This window comes from Hylobates moloch, unplaced genomic scaffold, assembly GCF_009828535.3.
Source record: "Hylobates moloch isolate HMO894 unplaced genomic scaffold, HMol_V3 SCAFFOLD_8, whole genome shotgun sequence".
Lineage (NCBI taxonomy): Eukaryota > Metazoa > Chordata > Mammalia > Primates > Hylobatidae > Hylobates > Hylobates moloch.
In genome coordinates, this window is record NW_026652283.1 from 71,861,159 (window position 1) to 71,873,497 (window position 12,339).

The 12,339-nt window shown below is 37.1% G+C and overlaps 1 protein-coding gene across 3 annotated transcripts in view; it reads right to left on the reverse strand.

Moving 5' to 3' along the window:
• The window catches only part of ATF6 (activating transcription factor 6), a 226,788-nt gene that overhangs the window by 164,116 nt on the left and 50,333 nt on the right, over window positions 1-12,339 (reverse strand). For all 3 annotated transcript variants that reach the window (XM_032161151.2, XM_032161153.2, XM_058442280.1), the window contains exon 8: window positions 791-976. In XM_032161151.2, coding sequence (XP_032017042.1) covers window positions 791-976 — 186 coding nt within the window. The remainder of the gene's footprint in view (window positions 1-790; window positions 977-12,339) is intronic.

The following is a 12,339-nucleotide window of genomic DNA, read 5'->3' on the forward strand; positions in this document are numbered from 1 at the left end:
GCTAACTTTTGTATTTTTAGTAGAGATGGGGTTTCACTATGTTGTCCAGGATGGTCTTGATCTCCTGACCTTGTGATCCGCCCGCCTCAGCATCCCAAAGTGCTGGAATTACAGGCATGAGCCACCACGCCCAGCCAGAATTCAACATTTTTATATTTTTACGGATCCCCAAAGAATTTTGAGTCACTTCTATAGTTTGCCTCCCTAACCTTCTAAATCATTGTTTTCAGTAAAATATACGAGTATTCCCATGAACTCAGGGCCAAGAGAAAAATAGTGTAAGAAGCCCCATTCAGTAGGCATCTATATGGTTCAGCACTGCAGTGAGAAATTCTGAAAACAGCAAATTTCCCGAATAGAACTGAGGAGATTAAACCCTCTTGGAGTCAGTATAGTAACAGAATGCAAAAATCACATTAGTTGTTAGGTGGACTGAGGAAAAATAAAAACACTTTTATTTTATTGTTTTCTTCTTTAAAAGGGAAGATATGGCAGGGTACTTTAGAAGCCTCAGTGTGATTCATTTAGTCAGAAAAGAGGGTGCTAAGGCAATGAATGAGGAGAAACCTAGGAAAAGAAGACAACTTTTCTACATAGATTGGGAAGTACAATTCAAAGGGTCCTCTTCAAAAGCTTTATCCTTACTGCAAATGTTTTAGGACTTATTATACCCTCCTTTTCCTAGCACTATTGTTTTACATAATTTAATTTAAAATGTAAAAGTTTCTCTATTTATTTATCCAGAGGATACTTTAGCCCATCTCGACTCAGCCCTATTACTAACACTTACCTCTGACACAACTTCATCCAGCTGCCGCTTCAGTGTTCCATTTTCTCTCTTCAGTTGCTCGTTCTCTGAAAGGGCAGCCTTTAATCTCGCCTCTAACCCTAGCATATATTCTTTCTTCTTCTTGCGAGACTGACAAGCAGATTCTCGATTTTTTATCATACGTTGCTGTCTCCTTAGCACAGCAATCTAGAAAAAGTTATAATGAATCAGAATATCCTGGTTTTAAAATCAGATCAAAATAGATCAGAATATACTAATTTTTACAATTATTTTAACCAACTATTTTTTCAAAGCATAGGTTACTAGTTGTTTCAAAAGAGGTTTGAAAACACACTGCTCAAACTAAATAAGTTAAAATCAAATGATTAAATAAGGCCTTCTAAAACCCAAATGTTAAATAATTTCTTCTGATGTTTTCTAAGGCTTGTTTATTAATCTTCTAATTTTCCCCTTAGAAACTCCCTCAGAAAGTATCTTTAAATATATATGCATATATACATACATCTTAAATCTATATCTCTGGCCCTTAAATGGCTATGCCCCAGAACCATATATTCAATTAATTATAAGGCCATTTCTTACAGTTATTACCACTTCAAATTCATTATGTGCAAACTGAACTATCTCCCTCTAACCAGATTGTTTAAAAATCTATCCGTTTTCTATCAATAGTAACTATTATTTTACTTTATTCACTATATTCAGTCCTTCTCAATCCCTCATTCACTCATTGAATATGTTGAAAGTATATACTAATGACCAAATTTATTCCAGTGAAAATGTGTCTCAGTTATTCCTTTCTCTCTATTCCCTCTTCCACTCTCCTAATACAGGCACTCATTAACTCATCCCTATACTACTGCAACAGACTCCTATTTCAATTGTTTTCCATCTCATCCTCTCTACCATTTCTAAGATAACTTCTCCCAACAAAATATTTTTATCTTACTACTCAACTGCAAAAACAAGCTAGTCATGTATGCCTGCTACCCATCTTTTCTTTTAAGGTCTTCCATATTGTGACCTCCCATGGCCTAACCAGACCTTCTTCCCTAAATCTACAGCTATTCAAGCCACACTCCTCCAATCTTATCATTTAAGGCTACTTCATAATCTCCATACATGTCTAACTTGTTTCCTTATTCACATTGTTTATTTCCATTTGGAATGCTATCTCCTCCACTAACCTAATTCCAAGGTCCATTCAAACTCAATTATTCTAACCCACCCTGATTTTTTATTTTCTCTGAACATCTTATACCCTTAGAATTTGGAGGATACACTGGAACACTCTAATACTCTCAATTGTTTCAAGAATGTTAACTCTCTCTCTCTCTTTCCCCACCTAGATTTTACACCTTGAAAGCCAAACCACATCTGATCCTACTTTTTTGTTTAATACCAACAATATCTACTACAATAGAAACTTACTGAGAGAAATTATTTTTGTTATGTCTTCTAAATTAAGTTATGAAGCCTATTGTTATACATTAGTCCAATTTCTTTGGGGAAGTGAGAGAGGTGGCAAAATTAAGTCCATAAAAAGCGCCAACCTATATTAAATTGATTAGTATGAGTACACAGATGGCTGAATTACTAATTTCTATATATTTTGCAATGGACTTTAAAAAGTAAACACTCTAGAGTGTTCAATAACTCTTACTGAGACCAGTAAATAAAGTTAAAGAATGTAATCTATTTCCTTTTTTTTTTTTTTTGAGATGGAGTCTCGCTCTGTCACCCAGGCTGGAGTGCAGTGGGGCAATCTCGGCCCACTGCAAGCTCCGCCTCCCAGGTTCATGCCATTCTCCTGCCTCAGCCTCCTGAGTAGCTGGGACTACAGGTGCCTGCCACCACGCCTGGCTAATTTTGTTTTTGTATTTTTGGTAGAGACGGGGTTTCACCGTGTTAGCCAGGATGGTCTCAATCTCCTGACCTCCTGATCCGCCCACCTCCGCCTCCCAAAGTGCTGGGATTACAGGCGTGAGCCACCACGCCCGGCCTGTAATCTATTTCTTTTAAAACAACAACACAATTCCCACCCTGATACTACATTTCCTAGAAAGAGAAGTATGCCAAAGCCAACCAAGTGATCTCCCAACACCAAATATTTTCAACAACCTTTAAATCAGAACCCACAAGGAAAAGAAATGTTACATGAAATGTCAAAAAGGGTGTTTTTTTGTTTAAACTACAAAAAGGCTGATTTTTGTGAAACCATCATCTGTAAAAATTTCCCTGAAGAATAACTATTTCACTCTTAAGTAATACTAAACACACACATGCACACACACTCACACACACATGCACGCACATACAAAGAGCAATGGCAAAGCCATGATGGATTGATTATTCACCAAATGCAAACTATTCTCTGGACAATGCCACTTTGTTCAGTCTACTTTTATTTTCAGTGATCTTCATTGTTACTTAGAATGCCAGTGTCCATAACTAATACTACAGTGCTGAAGTACACAGAACACTGAACAGGGACATAAAAGTGAAAGTTCCCAGATGGAAGAGTTTATACTAAAAGTTAGACAAAAGGCAACCTTACTTTAAAGGCTAATTAATCTGTGGAATTTAGAGGGGCTTACAGATGGCATAGCATTTAATAAATTTCAAACAAGGATTAGGCATTTCTATAAACAATAAAAGCACCTGCATATTACACAGCATTCAAGTTTCAAAGGCTGTCAATCCACGTGACCCATACTAAAAAAATGAAAACCATCTGTGGTCAAATATTCATTTCTTCCCATAGAAAAAGATACATTATAATAGTTCTAAAAATAAATATTCAATACTACCAATAAATACAGAGGGTAAAGACAGTAAAAATAAATGAAACCCACAGCTATCACCAAACACAGGGCTCTAATGTTTTATCTCAGCAAGCCATCTTCAGCTATCTGAATATAAAATATTTAAATCATTCAATACTTCCTAGGCAAAAAAAACATATGATTTTTAGGCTAAACATATACACATTGTGGTGTTTGGTATTTTTTTAAGTGGAGGGAAGTGGGTATTTTCCTATATGAGAAAAAAAGGATTACACTGTATGTAATTCTGTTTGGTAAACTGCTTTTGCACATACAGTGTATTATAATGACCTTTGACATGCAATAATGGCAGCACACATTTTCAACTTATCTTGATGTTTCATAATATATTCAATTAATCTCCTCTTGTTGAAATTACTATAGTTTTCAAGATTCTTTAAAATAAGCCTCATCATTTAATCCACTGTTAAGAGAGTAGAAGGGCCAAGGCTAGAACTTAGGTCAGTTGACCCCAAGCCCAGTGATACTTACACAACAGCTTCAAACTGCTTTTAAATACCAAATAGAGAAGCTTGCATCACAGCATGGAATGCTAACCTCAGAGAACTGTGTGGTTACTTTAATTATGTGCCTGTCTGAAAACAGAGACTTGTGGAACTCCTTGTATCTGGAAGCCTAATCTCTCTATTAGCAATCTGAAAACATAAAATCAATACTCTGGCCCATTAACCAATTGACACATCTCCCTTATGGGCATATCAGATGGTTTAATACAGACTGAAATAAGCAAACAGCTGGACAGGTCCTGCTTCTGATCATCCTGCCTCCAGACAACTCTCCCACCAGGCATCTTGCCTTGGAAAAAGTAAAAAGGACAAAAGAAAAAACTCTACAGCTGCAAAATAGTTTCCTTTGAGTGCCACTGCACTCTAAAATGTAGTATTTCACTTAGTAAACACTTATTTGACTGTAAGACTTATATAAAAGGAAAACTTTCACAAATGGACAAGTTCCTTTGAAGGTTGAATCAATGTAAGAGTCAAAGTTTCAAGTACGTCCACATTTTGTTTTTAATTTAATTTTTTGAGACAGAATCTCACTCTGTCACCCAGGCTGGAGTGCAGTGGCACAATTACAGCTTACTGCAGCCTCAACCTCACAGGTTCAACAGATCCTCCAGCCTCAGGCTCCCCAGTAGCTGGGACTACAGGTGCATGCTACCATGCCTGGCTAGTTTATTTTTTTGTAGAGATAGGATCTCTCTATGTTGCCCAGGCTGGTCTTGAACTCCTGGGCTCAAGCAATCCTCCTGCTTCAGCCTCTCAAAGTGCTGGCCCAGCTTGTTTTAATTTAATTATCAATTTAATTATCAATCAATGAGGTTTTTAGTTTTAAAAACCTCATTGATTGATAAACACTATAAGTTATTATAGTCTCTTTTTATTAACAAAATTGACTAAAGCCTTGTTTCTGTGATGTCGCTAAGAAAAGAGCTCAAGGACCATAAATTAAATTAGATATAATATTAGGAGCCAGTAGTGGTGGCTCACACCTGTAATCTCAACACTTTGAGAGGTCGAGGCAGGAGGATCGCTTGAGGCCAGGAGTTTGAGAACAGCCTGGGAAACATAGGAAGACCTGTTCTCTGCTAAAAATAAAAAATTAGCTGGGCATCGTGGTGCGCAATTGTAGTCCTAGCTACCCTAGAGGCTGAGGCAGGAGGATCACTTGAGCCCAGGAGGTTGAGGCTGCAGTGAGCCATGATCGCATCACTGTACTCCAGCCTGGGTGACAGAGTAAGAGCCTATCTCAAAAAAAAAAAAAAAAAATTAAAATGGGATTTTTATGCTAAGAAATACATTTGAATATCTCATGTAAACTCAAGTCAGATCAAGTATTGATAACCTATGGATGAATCACACAGTAATCACTGACTTGCTGCACATCTAACAGTTCTTATTCTCATTTGGCTGAATCTTGCCCTTTAAACTGATAGATAAAGTGGAAGCCATTACTGATTAACCTCTTCACTGTAATAGACCAAAAATTAAAATACAATCTTTCAATTAAATAAAAATTACATAACATACATTATTGCATATGTATTGTAGCAAACATATTTATAGATACATTCTTAAAAAAACACATATAGTTAAAATCATTGGCAAATTTAATTTGTGGCAATCCCACTTTAAATATTCAAATACATTAAAAAACTTAATTTGATTTTTGTTAAGAATCTTATGTACACTTCTTTTTTCTCATTAAATTGTTTAAAGCAGAAAAAAAGAGAAAATTGAGACTTTCACTATCTCTACTCTTCTCAATCTCATGACAGTCAAAATTTTATTTTACTCTTTCTATTAAGTTTTGTGTGTATGTATGCATATAACCAGTTCCCATTTGCCAAAAATTAAAGAAGCTTCATACTGGCAACCTGAACCATTTATTTGGCAGATTATCAAGGAGATAATCTTCATCCTGCAAACTATTTCCTTCTATTTTTTAAAATGAAGAATGCCTTCTGATATGTAGTATAATTTCCAGAATAAGAACAGATAATAGACAAAGTACCTGCTAGATTATAGGATGGGGATACCCTACCAATCTCATCTTCTGAATGAAGATAAAGAACAACCAAAAGAGAGGTAAGAGCAGAAGTAGGCACCAGATGCTCTTAGGAAAGCCACACATGGGCACAGCCTCTTGAAGAATGGAGGGACCAAGTCCTGTACACAGGGATCTTCAAAGGAGCCTCAAAATGGTTTCCTGTTATTTCAGTTAATGACTCCACTGCTTCAAGTGTCTTTAGAAATACTTGATAGAGGCCGGGCACGGTGGCTCACGCCTGTAATCCCAGCACTTTGGGAGGCCGAGGCGGGCAGATCATGTGAAGTCAGGAGTTCGAGACCAGCCTCAACATGGAAAAACCCTGTCTCTACTAAAAATACAAAAAAATTAGCCGGGAGTGGTGGTGCATGCCTGTAATCCCAGCTACTTGGGAGGCTGAGGCAGGAGAATTGCTTGAACCTGGGAGGCGGAGGTTGTGGTGAGCCGAGATCGCACCATTGCTCTCTAGCCTGCACAACAAAAGCAAAACTCCGTCTCAAAAAAAAAAAAAAAGAAAGAAAAGAAATACTTGATGTAACTAAATAAAAGTAATAGTAATTTAAGTCATTAAATGAAAATACAAAATTGGAAGTTAGGTGTCCTTCATTCTTGGCCCAGCATTGCAATGAATTAATTGGAAGATCTAAATTTAAAAATAAAAATAAATCACGTCACCTTGTAGGGTCTATTTACATATTAGTAAAAAGAGAGAGTTAGACCAGAATAGTGCTTTTGACATTATTTATAACCCAATATCAGGTTTATCAATTTAGTAAATCACCACAGCCTTTAAAAACAATTTAACAGAAATGCACAGGACAGAATGAAAGAAAAAGGGTGCATTATATTTAGTAAGAGTTGTTTCATGAGAATGTGTATAAGAGAGAAAGAGAGGTTGAATACATTTCTTACCGTGGATTGTGGACAAAAACGTTTAAAGGCACTTCATTAGTCCTCTAAAGGTCTCATCCAATCCAAAAACAAAATAATTCTAGGGCTGATGCTAAATAGATACACTTAATTTAATTGGCACAACAACGTAGCACAATAATGACTACTATATAATAAAATATGGATCTGATTCGTTTTGCTAAAGGTTTCATTTGATACCACCAAATTATTCAAATAAGGTCAATCTTTCTTTTTTTTTTTTGAGATGGAGTCTCGCTCTGTCCCCCAGGCTGGAGTGCAGTGGCGCAATCTCGGCTCACTGCAAGCTCCGCCTCCTGGGTTCACGCCATTCTCCTGCCTCAGCCTCTCCGAGTAGCTGGGACTACAGGCGCCCGCCACCACGCCCGGCTAATTTTTTTGTATTTTCAGTAGAGACGGAGTTTCACCGTGGTCTCGATCTCCTGACCTCGTGATCCGCCTGCCTCGGCCTCCCAAAGTGCTGGGATTACAAGCGTGAGCCACCGCGCCCGGCAAGGTCAATCTTTCTAAAACTTTGTCCCTCGTGACTTAAAACTATCTGCTACCTTAATTTTAAAAAATTAAATCTTAAAACTATCTTAATTTTTATAAATTAAGAAAAAACGTGTAAAGGGAGAAAAAAGGTAGCAGCAAGTTTCAAGACTTGGGTAATCTGTTCTTTTTTTTCTTTTTTCTTTTCCCATAAAGTTGTAAGTAAAGGACTTGGGTAAAGATAAAGTCTGAGCTGCATCAGGACTACCTTGAAAGTAAAGGTTCTATTAATGGAGCACGGAGTAATGATGACACCACTGGATTAGGAGAAGACCAGTTATAATTGAGCTAGGCTTGAATGCTAACTCAATTATAAGTGGTCAAATGATTGGGGTGAGAATCAACTGGGTAACAGACATGAAGGTTCTCTGTAAGCTATAATGTACCATACAAATATGGCTTTCAGGAAAATTATGTAACACACACACACACACACACACACACACACACACACACACGAGGCAAAATTACTATTTCCATCAAGAATGTACCTCACAGCTGCTCTGATATACCATGCTACTAAAGCAATATTGAAAATACCTGCTCCTATTCCAGCTCCCGTTTTCAGATTTTAAGTTTTAAAATTAAAACACACACACACACACACACACACACAAAGCATGATATGTTATTTTAGTCACTACAGAAGCAGAAAAAGAGTCTAAAACTTAATATTCCTCTGAGCACTCTGTCTGTTCCTTACTCTGTATTCCTCAGGGCCCTGGTTCATTTCAAAGAGCTGTTATAAGATTTAAAGAGAGTATTTACAAGTTATGCACGTAGAAAAGTGCCTGGCACATAGTACTTTATTAATATTAGCCATCTTAGCAATATGACATTTGTTGAATCACTTAGCTAGTTGATTCCTTCAGTAGTAAAATGGGAATAAATAATGCCCCCTTCACAAAGATTTTGTGAAAATCCAGTAAATATTTGGTCGACTGACAGAATTGTAATATTGACAGGTGATTGAACTATTTTACTAATGTAAATTATTGAAGTTGATAAAAGAATGTACCTATTCTTAGAAAATGCACACTGAAAAAATTAAGGGTAAAATACTGTGAGGTATGTAACTTACCCTAAAATAGTTCAGGAAAAAAATTGTGTGTGTATATGGAGATGGATGGATGGACGGATGGATGGATGGTTGGATGGTGGGTGGATGGGTGGGTGGATGGATGGATGGATAGTGGATGGATGGATGGATGGATGGGTAGGTAGGTAGATAAAGAATAAGCAAGCAAATTGGGTAAAATGTTAACGACAGGTGAATGTGGCTGAAGAATACCTGGGTGTTCTCTGCACTACTTTTTGTTTTTGTACTTTTTGAAATTTAAAATTATAACCAAATACAAAGTTTAACATGTGCATCCATATAATAACCAAAGTTTAACATGTGTGAGCACACACACACAGCTGCAGTGTATACACACTGGGAAGTTATAAGAAGCCATAAGACACTTTCCTTTAGAACTCGTACTCAAGGGAGGTAAGAGCCACAGAAAAGTCTAACCATAACACTTTAAATTCTTGAATATCATTCTCGAACTACCTGTAACCAGCCACAAGATCCCTCCTGCTAACAATTAATATTCTTTCACATAGTTATAAAACAGTAATCTTTCAGAGGGAATACCCCTTCAAGAATACACAGCCATTGATACTTTCATTTTTAAAATTTACCACTCTTCTTTGTGAATTATCTATTCGTATATATTGTCCATTGATGGTTGAATTAATTTGCATTTTTCTCACTGATTTATACTCTTTATATATTAAAAATGGTTCTTAAAAGACTGTGAAAATGTACATGAGTGTTCAAAGTGGCATTATTCATAACAGACAAAAAGTGGAGACAACTCAAATGTCTACCAACTAATGAATGGATTATCAAAAATGTGGTATATCCATATAATAGAATATTATTCAGTCATAAAAAAGAATAAACACTGATACATGCTTCAACATGGTTGAAGCTTGAAAAACATATGGTAAGTGATAGAAGCCACACATAAAAGGGCACGTAGTGTATGATTCCACTCATATGAAATGTCTGGGATGACAACTCCACACAGAAAACAGATTAAATGGCCACCAGGGGCTACAGGGAGGAAGGAATGAGGAAAGACTATGGCTAATGACTATGGGGTTTTCTTTTTAGGGTGACAAAAATATTCTGGAATTAGACAGCAGTGATGGTACCACTAAATTGTACAGTTCAAAAGGGTGATCCTTATGTAATGTGCATTTTATCTCAATGAAGCTGTTAAAAAAAAAAAAGAAAACAAAAGAGCTTATGGACTCCCCAGACAAATGCATTTGCACATTGCTAACAACTATATGAGGGATGAGGTGAGGTAGGGTAAAGGCGTGTGATATGATCTGGATTTGTGTCTCTACCCAAATCTCATGTCAAATTGTAATCCCCAATGTTGGGGGAGGGGCCTGGTGAAAGGTGATTAGATCATGGAGGCAGATTTCCACCTTGCTGTTCTCATGATAGTAAGTTCTCATAAGATCTGGTTGTTTAAAAGTGTGTAGCACTTCCCTCTTCTCTCTCTTTCTCCTGCTCTAGCCATGTAAGATGTGCCAGCTTCCCTCTCACCCACAGCCATGATTGTAAGTTTCCTGAGGCTTCCCCAGCCATGCTTCCTGTACAGCCTGCAGAACCATGACACAATTAAACCTCTTTTCTTTATAAATCACTCAGTTTCAGGTATTTCTTTATAGAAGTGTGAGAACTAACTAATACAGGATGCTGATTACAGAAACACTGAAACCCACCCAAGGACTCCATTAAGCCCTGTGACTTCTCAATTAGAACTACCTCAATGGAGGACCATTTGGTAAAACCTATCAAAACTGAACAAGTACCTACCTTCTGGCCCAGCAAATCCAATTCTAAAAATTTATCCCACAAAATTTTCACAATCTACTCATCTGACAAAGGGCTAATATCCAGAATCTACAAAGAACTCAAACAAATTTACAAGAAAAAAACAACCCCATCAAAAAGTGGGCGAAGGATATGAACAGACACTTCTCAAAAGAAGACATTTATGCAGCCAAAAGACACATGAAAAAATGCTCATCATCACTGGCCATCAGAGAAATGCAAACCAAAACCACAATGAGATACCATCTCACACCAGTTAGAATGGCCATCATTAAAAAGTCAGGAAACAACAGGTGCTGGAGAGGACGTAGAGAAACAGGAACACTTTTACACTGTTGGTAGGACTGTAAACTAGTTCAACCATTGGGGAAGACAGTGTGGCAATTCCTCAAGGATCTAAAACTAGAAATACCATTTGACCCGACCATCCCATTACTGGGTATATACCCAAAGGATTATAAATCATGCTGCTAGAAAGACACATGCACACTTATGTTTATTGCGGCACTATTCACAATAGCAAAGACTTGGAACCAACCCAAATGTCCATGAATGACAGACTGGATTAAGAAAATGTGGCACATATATACCATGGAATACTATGCAGCCATAAAAAATGATGAGTTCATGTCCTTTGTAGGGACATGGATGAATCTGGAAACCATCATTCTCAACAAACTATCGCAAGGGCAAAAAACCAAACACACATGTTCTCACTCATAGGTGGGAATTGAACAATGAGAACACTTGGACACAGGAAGGGGAACATCACACACCAGGGCCTGTCATGGGGTTGGGGGAGGTTCAAGGGATACCATTAGGAGATATACCTAATGTAAATCACGAGTTAACGGGTGCAGCACACCAACATGGCACATGTATACATACGTAACAAACCTGCACATTGTGCACATGCACCCTAGAACTTAAAGTATAATAAAAATAAAATAAAATTGCTCCCATAGATATATTTGTAAATGAACAAAATGAAATACGTACCAAGTTATTCAATGAAGAAATGTTTATAAAGAAAAGGACTGCAAAATTTTACAATAATTATGGCACCCCTATGAAGTAGGTTACTATGTAGCTATTAAAATGCAGCTACTAAAAGAATAAGAAAAAGACCAGGCATGGTGGCTTATGCCTGTAAACTCAGCGCTTTGGGAGGCCACTGCAGGAGGATCATTTGAGGCCAGGAGTTCAAGACCACCCTATGCAATACAAGACCCCTATCTCTACAAAAAAAAAAAAAAAAAAATCAAAATTTAGCCAGGTGGCACACATCTAGCTACTCAGGAGCCTGAGGCAGGAGGATTGCTTAAGCCCAGATATTCAAGGCAATAGTGAGCTATGATCGTGTCACTGCACACCAGCCTAGGCAACAGAGCAACAGAGCAACAGACTGTCTTTAAAAAAAAAAAAAAAAGAATAAGAAAACTTTTAATGTACTGATTTGAAAAGATCTCTAAGGTATAAGTGAGAAAAGCAAGCTGCAGGATGACATGTACAGTATGCTACCTTTTCTATGAAATAGGTCAATAAATAAAACTATAAGTACTTACATATTAAAGAACTGTCTCCAGAAGAATGCACACAAAACTAGTAAGAATGACTACCAGACGGGGAAACTGATTTGCAAGAAAGCCTCTGGGGTATAAAAGGACTGTCTCCCTAGAATGAGTCCCCACAAGGTTTTGAGAAGGGAAATTAGAGAAAGGAGAGAGAAGTATTTCATTATTTATTAAGATAAAAATCAGAATCCTTAAAAATAATTATTTATTATTCTTATA